We start from the raw sequence: 16040 nt of genomic DNA, 5'->3' as shown, positions 1-16040 counted from the left end.
CAGTTATTAGTGTTATTGTGCAGAAAAGTTTGGCTCCATGGTAGAGAAGATCCCTCTGAAATAAATATGGAGACTGGGAAAATTAATTATTAAGGAGGATGTTGCAAAAACATACATCAATACTGTTCAATATGTGGTTGGAAGGTAATTGAAAATAATTATGTAGACTCTGACTTAAAAGGAGAGGGAGTCTGATGAACACACACAATAATTTCTGACAGCACTGTCTGGCTGCTGAACCTGTCACGATCCAAAGTAGCACTGGAAAAAGGCCAAGCCCAGTCTCCAAGGCAGGGCTCAAGCATGAAGGAGACTGCCAGACAACTTTGGTTATTTCTCACTTATTTCCTGTGTTACTTTCACTTCACTTGTAGGAGGGCATGTTTCATTGAAGCATTTTAATCCCTCTTTGTATTTAAAAAGTATTTAATATTCTCCTAAATTTATGTTCCATTGAACTCTGTATATGAGCCTTTCACAGAGGTGCATTAGGGAGCTGATCACTGTGTTCATTTCCACATATTAGTTACAGAGCTGCCTACAGCTGCTTAAATTTCACCACCACTTAAAAATCCTTTGAACCATATTATAGTCACGGAGTGGGTTATTTTGGGTTCTCTCCTTTTTTTTCTTTTTCTTTTTTTTTTTTAACAAAACTGTCTGATATTAAACACACATTCTTTGATTTAAATAAACATTGGAGAAGATTTATGTAACCCAGTTCAGGATACACATCCAAGCCAATATTTTCTCTCATGTATATATATAGAACTAAATCTATATTAATCTCAAATAAAAATAGAATGGTGATACTAATTTTGATTACTTTGTTACTTGGCTGGCTTTGACCAATTCTTTCTTTCCTTTTCTTTCTTTCTCTGCTTTCCTTTTCTTTCTTTCCTTCCTTCTTTCTTTTTCTTCCTCTTTCTTTGCTTCTTTTCTTTCTGAAAGCACCAATAAATAAGTCCTAAATATCATCTAAAGTAAAATGGATTTTTTGGAGCTACTTAGTCATTGTACCAGTCTTTTCGACTTCCAAAGGAATTGAAAATGGAAGAATTCCTCTTATGAAAAAGATTAAACAGCTCCAGAAGACTGAAGCACACCTTTTCCCAAGAGCCTCACAGTTACTTCAATGGAGTTTAATACATCCCTTCTATAGAGGTTGTTGAGTGTGAATCTGCAGAAGGTTCTGATCTTAACTTTTTCTCTGCTGGACACCTCTTTTTAAGACTGAGGTGGAGAGAGAGACTATTCTTGCTCTCTAATACCATTTTCACTACTATACCATAAGTGGCATAGTAGCACAGCAAACTATTTTTCAAACTGTCTCAAACATAAAATGTCTTTACAATATACTCAGAAATCATATTTCCCAAGTCTTGACTCTCGTCTACTTTTTCAGCTCAGGATTGCAGAAAATAAGTGGATTTTCTGCAGAGTCATTGTGTTTTGCATTTCAGCAGGCTTGGGTTTACTGTGATCACTTTAAAAATTTCTAAATAGGTCTGTGAGAATCTAGGAAGTACTTAGAGAAAACATCTTCTTAAGCATGCAACACATTATGTGCTTAATAAGTGCAGCTAATACTTAGCAATTTAGCATATTGTTCTGATTTTGTTAGCTTCACCACTGTTTTCACAAGAAGCTGTCTTTGAAAAAAATTGCCCAAAGAAAATAGTAGTAATACCTATTACTGGAAATAAAGTCTGGAGGTGTATCTCCTGCTCAATTTTCTTTGGCATATTTAGGGTTCAGAGTTCCTTTAACTTGGCAAGCCTGGGCAAGGAACACTTATCCATGTGCATGCAGTACATTCACTCCCATATAATTACTTTTTGTTAATGCTCTGAAATAATTTTCTTTCATTTTAACATAGTCTCCAGTCCTGCAGACATCCAAGCACATGAATAACAGACTCCTAACTTCAATCAGATTACAACTGGGAATAAAGTATTTAGCCATGTGCAGCATCTGGTTGCAGAATCAGGATCATTCATCTCTTGGGTCTTCCTAGGGAGCTGCAGTACGAGATATGTGCATGTGGACTATGGAGTTCATGCAATGGGGCTGATTTACCTAAAATGAGCAAAAAAAGTTTTCAGAATTCATAGGGCAATCCACACAGCTAATCCAGCACCTCCTGCAGAAAGTAAATCAGCTCCAACAATCACACCATTCGTGCACTGTGGCATTTAGAGGGGGGAATACAGCCTGTATAGGGAGTTCATTAACAGCCCAGGCTAAAAGGAAGTGTGGGCTATGTGTTTCATCAAAATCAAGGACTTTTTTTCATATATATCACCTTAAAAAATACATTGCATCTGATATTTGAGAGGACAGCATCTTGCAAGACCACTATTCCCTGAGCTTTACTCAAGTATCTTGAAAAGAAGTTTGATTTCTTTGCTGTCTACAAGTTTCATTAAGGTGTACATAGGCTCAGAACAGTACATGATGTTAAAAGCTTCAGTGTAATATGTCACACTGTAACCTAAATTCCTCATGAATTATCTCATGTATTTTTCTATGTCTACACATTTATAGTATGTATTTTCAGCAGTAAAGGCATTTTCCAGCATTTTGCTAAATACATTAAAAGCTTATTTTAAATTTTGTAAAAACATTGAAAATTTTATAAAATACCCTATATTTTGCGCTGTTATTAGAAGAGGTAATGAACTTAATATGCTAATGTAAAAAGAGAAAATGAAAGAGTTTTCTGAGTGTTTCTGAATGTTGTTTTTAGTATGTTATCATTAATGTATTAAAACATGTACAAAAATGCATTAAAGGATCAGGAATATTTTCCTGCAGGTACTTAGAACCTAATAAATAATGAATGTGATGATTAACTACATGGGCAGAAGTACCGAGCATTACCAAGAAAAAAACTGCATAAAATCTGGCCTTTGACTGGATGTGCACCGTTGGTTTTAAATACTTAAAAGCCCACTTGAATATACTCAGTTGTGTGTGAAGAGAAAACAAAAGAAGCAAGCGTGCTTGAATTAATATTATATTTTCAAATGAAACATTTAAATATTGCCAAGAGCAGTGAGGGTGTCTGGAAGGGCAGCGGAGTGAGCCGAGCCGAGTGTGGCGACGTCCCTCAGCGCTGCTTGAGCAGCCAGAGAGGCTTGTGCAGGTCTAGAGAGCTGAAGTACGACCACCACCAGGGCTTCTCCCTGCCTGCTGCGGACCCTCCGCGAGCCTCGGCCTGCCCGTGCTGGGCGTGAGGGTCAAAAAGTTCCAGCGGGTCGTACGGGTCGTACGCGTCCTCCATGGAGCGCCGGAGGAGCTTGTTGGGCCAGGCCTCCGCGGGCCGCAGCACGAAATCCACTCGCCCAGCCTGCTTCATCCTGGCGGGGATGGTGACCCTCTTCATCACGCGGCTGTAGCCCGGCGCCTGGGCGCTGATGATGAACGTCCCTGGAGGCAGGAGCCGCCAGTAGTCGCCGTCGGCAGCTTGGGAAAGGGACAGGGACAACAAAACTGAGCTCAGGTTTTTGCCTCGCAGGCCCTGTGGTTGCACACGCAGCCGTGGGCACACAGAGGCAGCTCAGATGTTGGGAAATGTTTGAAGGCAAACTCCAGATGACAAAAAGAGACTTTGCCTGTGAAAACTTGTCCCTTGGGAGGTAATGGAGTAAAATTCACATGCCAAATGTCACTACCTGCTGTTTCTGTATCACAGGAAAGAGATGCTTTCCTTCATGCTGCTTTTCCCAAGGGTACAAGGAATAACTCCCAAAGAAATCAATTTAAAACTAAGTGAAACTTAAGAAAGCCAAATCAGAACCCAGGCAGCAATATATACACGTATGTATATATTTAGAATGTCTAAGGAGCTAAGAAATCCCTCTTTTTATTAAATTACATTCAATTCCTTTGCAGACATTCTCACGTGTAAGACTATGGACTTGGAGCTGCAGCTGGTATAAATTGCCCATTAGTGTAAAATGGGTGTAAATTTCCTCCAGCTGAAGGTTAGACCCTGCAGGCAAAAGCAGGGAGCTTTAAAACTGAAAAAATTATTCCTGATTTTATATTTCCTTTATTTTGGATGGCAAGTCTCTTAGCTCAGTTAGTTGTGTTAATACTATTTTCTCATGGAATTTCTTAGTTCTTTTTAACACAAAAAAACCCAACTTTTTAACCATATGACATTTTTAACCCCACCTAACTCAGAGCGAATACTCTCTTTCCTACACTGTAAACATATTTTTATTTAATTCTTAATCCTTTAAAGGTCCACTGCCAATGGGAAGCCATTGTCTGGGAAGAAGTTCGAAAAAGACTCTAATTCATGCCAGAGTCTCCCACCAGCCCCAATAATCTGCATCATCTCCACTATTGTATCCTCTCTAGTACTAGTTTTTTTGAAAGTTGGAAAACATTATAAGCCATTCTGGCTTTCCAAATTGATTCAACAACGATCATTAGACCAAAATGTAACCATTCATGTCTTCTATTTTGCACTTCTATGGCCTAGCCTGTTCTCACTGAAATCAATAATAAAAAGAAAGCATTGATTTCAGTGACAGACTAAGAGCTCAGAACTTTATGACTGCGAAAAGTAACAGTGGTATATGCCCAATATGTGTTTATCAGTTGGTGACAAGTATAAAGTGAACATAATTCAAGGTTCTAATAATGATTGTCCAAGAATTGCACATATTTATGTGTTTCCACATGAACAGGAAAGGTTGTGGACCCTTCAAATTCTACAATTATTTTAGTTGTGAAAATCAGAAGGGATCCTACAGTACTACCTACAATATGTTCACAATATCTCAACTAACTTATTCCATCAAGGCTCCACATCTCCACATGCTGAGTTACAGTCTCTGAGCAGAGCTGTTGCCATATTCCTCCAAACAGTGGTTTTGGTGGACAGCAGACTGTTCCAGGTGAAATTTTTCACATCACTAACTCCATCATCCCAGAGACCAGACAGACTTAGCAGTCAGTTTAACACATCTTCTCTCTTGTTATTCTAGAAGAGAACCCCCACCTGAGCCTTCAGTTTTCCATTAAGGTGTCATTTCTACCAAACAGGACAATACTTTTGCAGGTTAAGCTCCCAGTACTTTCACTCTGCCCCAGAAAAAATCTTAAACCAAAAATATTACCTGTGGTGACATCATGTTGAATGCCCCTGACTGAAATACGAGCATTTTTTATTGGGTTGCCAAATTTATCAGACACAATTCCTTTTATCCCCCGATGAACCTGGCAAGGCAAAGCAAAGCAGAGTTAGATGGGAGTCACTGCAATACCACCTCCTCACAAGAAAACCTTTGTAGAGAGGAAACAATTGTTCACTTTAAAAAGTTCACCCCATTCAGAGGCTCTCCAGAGATAATGCCCCTTCAGATCACACTGCCTATTTAGGGAGGTCCAAGGGGACTGAGGAAAAGGGAAGATGGAACCTGAGCTTTTTTGGGATAGGTATGTGGCTCTGCATTGAGAGACCTTTCTCTGCACAAATCACTGGCACCTTGTGGTGTGACCACAGTATTTAAGGACTGTTTCTGAATGTCTGCCCTAAACACAGAACCACAAAGAAATGAAAAGTTAAGGCTTTCAAAACCAATCTGGTGCCCTGAACACAATGAGAAGGCATCATTTCAGGTACTTGTAACTCATCATCACTCCGCTGCCTACACTTCACTGCCTGTCAGAATGTCATGACAGCAGTGTGTATGACAGCCATTTCCCCTTCTCTACAAGCACAGAACTGAGCTGCTTGAGCTGTTGAGAAATGTGCTTGGTGACAAACTAAAGAGCAATGTGAATTTTTTCATACAAGGAGGTCCACAAACAGCTATACTGGAAGTTCAATAAAATAAAACAAGACAGAAAAAAAGTTCCAAGTATTTAAACATTAAGCCTCTCAAGGTTCTCTGTTTACAGTGTTCCAAATTTAAAATATTTTATATCAGTAAATGCATATGACCTTTCTAAGTAAAAAGTAATCCCATTTTGATTTTTTTCTCTGAATAGCTATGACCAATTTGAGTTTTCCTTGACTTCCCCACCTCCTCTTTTCTCTTTTGCTCACCTTCCACTTCCCAGTACCCTTGTCACAAGACAAGAATAGAAAAAAACCACAAAACATTAAAGCAATGGAAAAAGTACACTTGCTTTTCTGTTGGAATATAAAGATGTTTAAGAATAACCATCAAAGTATCCAACTTCACAGTAATTGATAATACAAAGTTGGAAAAAAAAAGTCTAGTCTAGTGACCGCAGTTTTTAAATCAAGGTGAGACTGTGTTGTCACTGCTCTTGTTAAGCAGCTATTCCATATTTTGAGATAAGCTATTCACTGAAAAGTTTAGGAGCAACTCAATGTAAGGATTGGAAAACTATCCCTTATAATGAAAAACTGCAATTTGCTTTGCAGCATGAACTTGGGGATTTATCATATGGATAGAGTAAATATGGTCATAAGAGTCATCTCAGACTCAAATTCAATTTACAGTGTAGACATACTCAAAGTAGTATGACCTCATCCAGCTTCAATACTAATTTTGCAATTATAACAAGACAGGATAAAAATGACAAAACTGAAATTTCTTTCACAATCTGGCTTTGCTTTGCTTTAGTAAATGTACTATTTTTCATTTTTCCTCAAACTGGTGTCACATGACTTTGGTAGGGTGTTTTGATATTGCTTCTGATGGGGAGAAGAGATCAGTGTTTAGGAAAATGAATTCTACTTCTGTGTGTTAAGCCAAGTATATTTGTACACACCAAACAGCCTGGTATATATCAGAATAAGAAAAGTTTGAATTGGTTATGGCAGACTTAATCCTTATCGTGGGTAATTCAGTCATCCTTATCTGCAAAGTTGTTTTGCTTACTGTCCTGCATTTACTCAAAAAGCTTTTCCAGCACAGACTTCTACAGTATCTCACACTATAAAATCTTTACATCTTGAAGACTTCAATTGTAATATATATGGATTTAACCCAGCTCCATTTGGATTCACTAAAACTCATTTTCATCAGACAGCTGTAAAACGAAATGAGTTTGGTGGTCTGTACTGTAGACTTTATTGAATGATAATACTTACCACAAGTAGCAAGAGGTTGCTTAGAAAGGCCATAAAAACACTCCTAACAATTTTAAATTACTGCATACTCTATCAAAATAAGGCATGACAGAAAGCTAATCTACTAATGGCTGAAAGAAAGATGAGCAACTTCTGTTTCTGTGCTCACTTACTTATTGTCAGTGAGGTATTTGTTTTTGCTGAGCTTAAACTTATTATTAAAAATGACATTTAAGTGGCACGTTTTAATGCTCAGAGACACACAGTTCTTCCTTTAGAAGATTTGGCTTCAGATATTTAATAACTACTTTCATAAAGAAATCAAGATGGAAAGTGTGTAAATGGCATTTCTAGCAAGATTTTAACTGAATCTTAATTTCTTGCTGTGGGACAGTAGGATTTGGGACACAAACATGGAATATGGAAAGGAAAATTTCAGGAAGCTCTCTTGAGAGCAGATCTTGTTGCTTTAGTCTTCAAGAGGAAAGTTGATTCATTCATACTTTTCTGAATATTAAGGTTTTCTCTAGTGCCAAAATTTTTGACAGTTGATGAATAATGCTGCCCAAAGTATTCACAGATAATTCCTTTTCTCACTGTTTTCAAGGTTTTTGCAGTCCTCACTTTCAATCCCTTCTGCAGAACAGACAAAATACCACCTGTGTCCTGCCAGATAAACTGAGGCACTGGGACCCCTGGAGGAGTGTGGTGTTTGATTCAGCATCATCTCGAGAGTTAACCGGGAAAACAGCAAAGAAACTAATTTGGACAAAGAATGAAAAAGAAAAACAGAAAGCAAAAAGGTCTGTAAAAGCAGAGCAGTACCATTTCCATGTAATTCAGAAGGGCACCTTTGTTTTCATGCCAGATTGTAAACAGTTCTTCTTCCAAAGGAAACTTTTCACATCCTACCTCCACGGTAACTTCAAAGCAATTTGTGTGAAGGTAATTAAAGTCTGCCATACCTACAGGTTTAAAAAGAAAGAGGAGAGATCATGAGCAGCCATGTAGCTTTTAACTGCAGCTTTGCTGCTGCAGTCAGCTGAATGCTGTCCCCATGGGGGTGGGTTATTATACTGTAAAAAGTGCTCGCAAATATATAAAAAGTGTTCAACAAATTCAGAATTCTACAACTTGTTTCAGCTATAAATTAACTTGTTTCAACTATAAATTAATGACAATGACACTTCATTCAGGCAAAAAGCATAACTTTATATTATTATTCACCTGGCCAAGAAGTAGCAACAGAGCAATAAAGATTGGTTAATCACAGTAATTGTATAATCGGCTGTATCAGAGGTGATTGCCAAAGGTAACCAGAACAGAAATTACCTTTTGCCACTATTATGTTCAAAACTGTTCCTGTACAAAAGACATTGCATATAATTTTGGGAAAAATGTAAGCCAAAGAGATCTAAACCTAATTCTCATGCATGCCTGAGAGCATTCCAAATGTCTAGTTTCAACATAATTATTCGGGGATCCAGCTGAGTCGTATTGGAAAACACAACTGAAGCACTGCTGAAAATTTATCCTGAACACTAATATTTTATCCATGCCAGTATTGAAGGAATTCTAAAGAAAACAGAATACTATTTTTGGGGAAATCAAATTAACAACGGAAGAACAAATGGTTTGGATGTTTGTCTCTGTTATAATTTTCCCTGAAAAAAGAATTTATTTAAACAAATGAGAAAGCACCACATGCATAGTCTACAAGATGGATTCACACTCATGAAGCTAAGGAATAAGAGCATAGCATTAAGCATTTATTCCTACATGCCAGATTTGAAAATAAAAATATTATATGATATAACAAATTTGACCCTTGCCTAACTTGTTAATTTTCCTCAAGTCCCATTGGGGTTGAATGCATCCCATGTTATCTGCATAAAAACATTACCAACATAGATTTTACTACTTAAATACTCTACAAATTATGTTTTTCATGGGCAGGACTTTAACCAAACTGAAATGAATAAAATCATTTTGTTCAAACCATGGTGTCTTATAAAGGTCACATAGAGGTTTTACCTCACTTGATATGATGGTAAAGTGGTTTTACCTCCAGTGAAGCTGTACCACTCAGCACCATTTATAATACCTCCACGTTTCACAAAATTCCCACCACAGCGAAGCTCAGACCGGTCTGAGATGACAGGGTGTGCATCTGCATAGGCTTTAGCCAGCATCTTGAACACCTGTAACAGACATGATTGGAATATCTTTGCTGTTACAAATGGAAAACTTTGCCATTGCTGTTATTAACTATTGCTGTTGTGAGTCCAGACAATGAGCCACCCTGTGTCCTTGAGACTGAAGGAGGTGATGAACTGCTCTACAAGGAAGTTTCCTTTGTCACTAAGAAATTTTGGTTTGTCTTCTTCTTTAGGGCGCTTCTCTGTAATCCAATATATTTATCCAGGGACAACATATTAAATACCAGCAGATTTTTTGATACTTGGCTTCAATCTACCGCCTGGGGCAGGAGCAGACGACATTTTTTGTACTTCAAGTCCCAGGTTTTAAACTTGAAATATAGACCTCTTTTAGGTTTTGTTTCAGCTTTTGATATTTTTTACCCTTCAGCCCAACTAAATCTTCACGCTGTTTAAAATAGTCAGTGTCAATTTACTTTGCACTTATCACTCACACAGGAAAACCTGCCAGCCTGACCTCAGAGAGAGCTGCTTCTGTGTGGGGCAGAAACCATTCCAAAAAGTGAAGGATAGGATGTGATGATGCAGGATGTCACCACTGATTTCCAAAGAGTGTTGACACTGATGAAGAGCAGAGCAGTCACCATGCAGAAAGAAACAGTGGCAGAACATGTAGTGAAGACAGAAGAAAGAGCAGTTATTTGAAGAAACCATTTATTTGAATCATGTTTCTGCCCTTCTTCTCCAATGCTTATTCCAACTTTGTATATAAATCCTCCCTCTCCTTTTTGTCGATTTGGACCTCATCTGCTAAGACAAGATTCACAGATTTCAACATTGAAACTACAGCAGTTATCAGATGCTGCTTGATGCTACTATTTATCATCATGAGTTTCATTCCATATTGCTTGAGACAATGTGTGAAAGAAGTTTGGTGGCTAAAATCCTAGTCTTAGAAGTCATCCTAAAGCTTTATCCTAGTGTTGTCATGAAGGATGAAGATGAAGGATGAAGACCCAAATGACCAAGCACACAACACTGATTGGTATTTGTGAGTGTTTCTAATAATCACATAGCTAAACCAATTATGGAACAAAGGAAAGGTAAAAAGAGAGTTTGATGTAAGTGTAAAGACACTTTACTGAAATACTTCTGATGGCCAGAAACTAAAAATTCAGACTTAATATATAATGCTTTTGCAACTCCCTTAAATTTCCACGTGTCTAAATATTGCTCAGACCAGAAAATTGTGTCCTTCCGAGTTCTGCTGAAAATGAATAGATGTTAATTAAATATGTTAAGAGGAGCTTTTACTGCCAATAATTCAGTGCCAGGCTCAATATCTTTAATTTCTACAGGAATTTGGGTCCCAGTTCCGAATGTTCCATGGCAGGTATTTGATATAAAGTTTAGAAGGTGACTAAATGAGTTAGGAATATGATTCTCACCTTTTACAAAGACATCTGCAGATGTTCTCTTTCCAGTGACCAAGCCTCCTCTTGTTTCACACTAAGAGGCTTAAGGCTTTTGCCCAGCCAATAGTTCAAGTGAAGGAAGGCCAGTGGTAGTGAGAAGAGGAAAAAAAGTTCCTGGATATCAATACATTTGTTATCACTTAGAAGCTAATGTATGACATGGACCTCAAGGAAACTTAGATTTTTAGGTATAATATAGAGGAAAAAAAAGGGGGAACCAGAGGAATCCTTGTGACTTTGGTGGTGTGAGGTTTCACCCAGTAAAGTGAGGTCAGTGCTGTTACCTCAGCCAGCACTTTTACCCCACTGACCATCACAGGTTGGGTTTTTCAGGGGGAGGGAAGGGAGTGTTTCAGCTCACCAAAGGGAATGAACTTGACTTGGTGTGGACCTTTCTGCTCTGGTGAGAGCAGAGTCATCAATTCAGTTTCTTGTTTAAAAAAAAAAGTGTTAAAACATCTATCTCCACAAACCCTGAAACATGGAAAGGTTTTAGGTGGGCTGAACCACATGCAAGAATGTGAGTGTAAGGACATGGTCCAGCTTTGAGACTCCCTGCTCTCAGCCAGAAATTGCCCCAGTTTGTGGTGCAGACCAAAAAGAGACTTGAAATCTGCAGTGTCTTGGAGCAGAGGAGAGGAGCCTTGTGCTTCCACACACGCACCATTACAGACACAGGGAGGTGGAAGCACAGATGCATTTTCAAATGGAGAAACATGGTTTAAATATATTTCTCAAGATTTGATTTTTTAATATCTGGCTATCATCTGCTCTGCAGCATTTCACCCTGGTCTGCAAGTTTCCCCTTGCAGAGTGAATGTAGCAGTTCAGCATTCAGAACAATGGTTATGGCCAATGCACAGCAGATAACCAAACTGCTGTATTATGGGATGCAGGTTCCCTGACAGCAGCAGCTGTAGATCACATTACTTAAATGCAGGTCACTTCACTGTTACAGGTTTTATATCTTCCTGTGAAAAATTTCAAGTGATACTCACAGGGTTGTTAAGATTTCTTGTGCTGAGTCATTTGAAAAATCAGTTTTCCACTGAAGACATCCCCAGCCCTCCTTGGCATGGTCTAAACTTCCAGATTTGAAGACAAACTACCAGACTTTGCAGTCACTGACTATAGGGTCAGCAGTCACCTGTATAGGGTTCCCCGTCTTACTGTGTTGCAAGCCAGGAGTGCCATTAGGATTTGTCCAGCTGTGCACTACACTGGGATGGAGCCTTTTGTCTGTGTGGCTGCATCCTCCCACTCAAAATACATGTGCTGTCCCTGAGTGGAAATGATGGAAGTACTGCTGAACTTCCATTCCAGGGGTGAACTGCTTGATAAAGTACATGTCAAGATTTCTTCACCATCTATGCACAGGATAGCCCCAGCCCAGACAGGAGGATGTAAAAGCACAATTTTATGATTTCCCCCAGTCCTCAGAAAGAGGTTCTGCAGCTTGCACTAGCAACCACCAGATATTTCTTACACAGGCTTGTTGCTGTGCAGTGACTGGTTAATTTTACTGCTAAATCATTTTCATACACACACACTCATTAGGCATTGTACAGCTCAGAAGAAATGGATTGATACAGAAAATGTTTAACAGCCATACATCTTTAAATATTTAATATGTGTTAGTGAGAACTGTCATTTCAGAAGACGTCAGCCTAGAGATATGCTCAAAGATAAAGCATGCTTCAAGTCAAAGATCAACTTCTGACTATTTTCAACTGTTCTTTGTTTATATAAAGAACCACTTTTCTTAAGAGGCCACAGACATTTTTAGCACAGCTAGAAGTCTGAAAAGCTATCTGTTCTCCTGGTGGGCATGTCGGCAATGAATACTAGATTGAGGAAACCAAAGGGAAATAGGAAAGATGGCAAAAAATTTCACAGAAGATTTACAGTGAGTCCCAAATGAGGAACTTTCCAGGGACAAGAGGAGGAAACCAATCCTATTAGTCTGACCTAGAATAAATGTTACAAGGCTGCCACCATATGGCAATGAATCTTTTTTTCCTTCACTCCTTATGGATTCCACAGGAAAATAACACTGCTGGTCAGGCTTGTTCCTTTTCTTCTGGAAACCACTGATAAAAATATCACAGCCTACTCCCTTTAAAAATTAAAACCTGGATTTTTCTAATCTCTGTTTTATGAAACCATATTTGGCCTCACAAAAGATAGGTAACTCCTTCCAGACCAAGCTGATAATGTGTAAACAATCCTATATTTTAAAGGACATTAAGTAAGTGTATAAATCAGAGTCACACAATATTCTGAGTTGGAAGGAATTCACGAGGATCATCAAGTCCAAGTCTTAAGTGAAAGGCCTCTGTGGGGATTGAGCACTTGACCTTGGCATTATTACCATCAGCTCTACCCAAATGAGATGAAATAATGTTTTATAATATATTAAAAAATATATATATACTTGGGTTATGTATATAAATATGTTATTTATACATATATAATACATAAATGCATACATATACACACACACATGTACATGATCTAAATTAATCAAAGTTTTTTATTTATTAAAGTTTTCCATAGTTCCACAAATGGAACCAACATCCTAACCCTGCAAAAGCAACATTACCTTCTCATCAGGTGTAGGGGAGAACATTTTTTCTTCCATAGGATGCCTTGAATAGTCATAAGGATAGGTCACAACCAGCTCACCCCCATGGAGGCTGGCAGAGAGCACAAATGGGATAGACCTCAACCACTTCATGACTGCTTTTGTCTCAGGGGCCACCTGAAATCCAAAAGAAAAAAAATAAAAAGCTGTAACTAGTCATGCAACTTCAAAGGGATTTGATCCTGTGCAGGATGAAGCCCAATGGAGAAGAGACTATGTCAAAAAGAGAATGTTGAAGCTCTTTGGCTCTTCCGGACCAAAAGTTACTGGGGGAAGAAAATCAGTTTTCTCCAGGGAATGGATGATACACATTGTTCACTGTGGACAAACTGGAACAAAAAAGGAAAGAGAACATTTGACAGAAGAAACTTTTCATTACACTGACATTTTCAGATGAAGATGGTAGTACTTTAGGTGGAAAACTTTTATCACTACTTACATAACTCCCTATCTAATTTCATTTCTGAATCAGCAGGATTGACTTTGAATGGATAAACTGGAATAGGGGGATAAATTTGCAATTCTCATCCCTTGTTGAAAATGCATTTGCTATGCTTAAGTGCAGGTTAATCTGTAAATAAATGAAAACTAATATGTATAAAGCACAGCAATGCCTGTGGTTTGCCTGCAGTGAACTGTGGCAGATATGTCACCAAATTTAGGGGCTTTTGACGTCCCTCCTCAGTAACACCGGCCAAGGGAGAGGGCAGCAGACTCCAAGAGATGTTCAGGCACCCCGCAGGCAGGAGGCTCCTTCACCCCGTTTCTGAGGAGTAATTTCTGGGACCCGCTCCGGTGTTAGTTCATTCTTAGGGATAACAGTGGCATCTGGTGGCCGGTCCCTGCAAGCCCAGACTGACGCCGGTGCCCCGGGAGAGCTGAGGTTCCTTTCCTTGCAGCTGGCAGAAGTTACCTGGGGAAAATCTAAGGAGGGCAGAGGCTGCTCATCTGGACCCTGCACCACTGCAGATCTGCAGGTTTTATAAAAATGAGAAATACCTGTTATGATGAACTTAGTCCAGTATCTATTTAGGGCTGCTTTAGGGATTGCTTATCACCCTTTGCTTTGACTCAGCTGTCAGAAAACCAGGCAGCCAGGGCTCCAGAGCTCTAGTGAATAACAGTGTGCAGGGAAAAAACATCCAGAACAAACAAGAAAGAAACTACCAAACCAACTGATTAAAGCCCCTAAAGACCTATATATCTGTGTTTCAACAATAGTAACTCCTGTTTTCTTTGGATCAGTCCCTAATCTGCTATTGTTAAAAAAAAAACCTTTTAGGATCCACAAACCCAGGTGTGGAGCAGAGAAAAACACTGTGAAGGTGCACCATGCATTATATATTATAGCTCCATCAATGAGGCAGAAAGCCAAGGGAAAAGCCATGTCTAAACATAGTTTTACCTGGAATGATTTAAGAAGATATTGCCCTGTCTACTCCTGACCTAAGCATGAGACTACCTCCCTATAGATGTCATAGTTTTTCAATCAATCTTTCTAGTGTTTGAGATAAATGCTACTCTGTAGCTTTCAACTTTGGCATTTTGAAGAGGCAACTTGAAAAATGGGATGTAACAGGTAAAGTCTGAACAACTGAGGAACACAGAATGCACTTTGCACACCAGAAGCCTAATCAAAGGGGTTTTTTACATAATAGGGAAGATTAAACACAGAGTTTCCAGGAAGGGCATGACATAAAAAAAAATAATTAAAAAGGCAGATAAAGGGCATTCCAAAAGGAAAGAACTTTTTGCAGTCTCACACCCACTCACACAATGCAGAAGTGGGAGAAGAAAGCAGCCCCCAGGCTTCCTGACAAGAAATATGGCACTGTCCAAAGAATGCTATCTGCACCAAAGGATTTGTTTTTCTGGCCTTTGTACGGTGTCCTGGGATGATCTGATAATGATCTTTATCCCAGTAGTGCTTTGGACTGAAGGAGCCATTTCCACCTGCACCCTTTGAGCCCATCTCTTCTGAAGAGAAGACCCAGAGGGCTTGTAAGGGGCTGTAGGTGTCACTGCCTGCCCCATGGATTGGGCAGTTTGGGAGTTTCTGCCAAAAGTGGTGTGCTTGAGCACCTGGAACAAGCTAACACCTTCCAAGTGCATAGCACCAGCCCTTCTGAGGAGGTTGCTGCTCCAAAATCCCATCAGCTTCCTGCCCTGCTGCAGCTGCCCCAGCTCCTGCTGCCCAGCCAGAGAGGCCAAGCCTGACACAGCATCAGCCCTGCTTTCAAACAGCAGCCTTGGGCCTTCATCCTGATCAGCCAACTGGCTAAGCAGATACCTGCATAAGCCCCAAGACAGGGCTGTCTCACAAAGCCAGTGGAATTGAAGTGAATGTTGTGAAAAACCAGGACTTTCAATGTCGCTATTTTTATCCTAATAACATTTCAGTGACATGAAATGAGCATATTCTGGTTCAGCTCCACCGGATGATAGCAGGTGTTATCTGTGCCACTCTGGCCTTTGACTTTTCCTTTAATGTCGGTTTTGTGGAGTTTAATTTCTTTTTTCACCAGGGATTTTGCTTTTAAGTCAGATGAGATCAATTTTAAAGTATCTATCTCACAAGAAAAATTCAGAATACAACCAGAAAACAGGGAAATTATTTCTGCATGAGTACAGAGAAGGGCCACTACCCTTTTTAAACCTGAATCTCATTTCTTCAATTATACTGCAATTAGTCACTGTCT

At 39.2% G+C, this 16040-nt stretch overlaps 1 protein-coding gene across 4 annotated transcripts in view; it reads right to left on the bottom strand.

Annotated features, from left to right (window-relative positions):
- Positions 1–2634: 2634 nt before the first annotated feature.
- The window catches only part of CPZ (carboxypeptidase Z), a 34302-nt gene continuing 20896 nt past the window's right edge, over positions 2635–16040 (bottom strand). For 3 of the 4 annotated variants that reach the window (XM_064418794.1, XM_064418792.1, XM_064418793.1), the window contains exons 7-11: positions 13300–13458; positions 9129–9264; positions 7889–8028; positions 5136–5235; positions 2639–3468 (exon numbers count right to left, since the gene is read on the bottom strand). In XM_064418794.1, coding sequence (XP_064274864.1) covers positions 3113–3468; positions 5136–5235; positions 7889–8028; positions 9129–9264; positions 13300–13458 — 891 coding nt within the window. In that variant the 3' untranslated portion in view covers positions 2639–3112. Of the gene's footprint in view, positions 3469–5135; positions 5236–7888; positions 8029–9128; positions 9265–13299; positions 13459–16040 lie in introns of all 4 variants that reach the window. The other variant, XM_064418791.1, reaches the window with a different exon arrangement.

The sequence above is a fragment of the Passer domesticus genome, chromosome 4, assembly GCF_036417665.1.
Source record: "Passer domesticus isolate bPasDom1 chromosome 4, bPasDom1.hap1, whole genome shotgun sequence".
Classification (NCBI taxonomy): Eukaryota; Metazoa; Chordata; class Aves; order Passeriformes; family Passeridae; genus Passer; species Passer domesticus.
The sequence above is the reverse complement of the archived record's forward strand: the minus strand, read 5'-3'. Positions and strand labels throughout refer to the sequence as shown.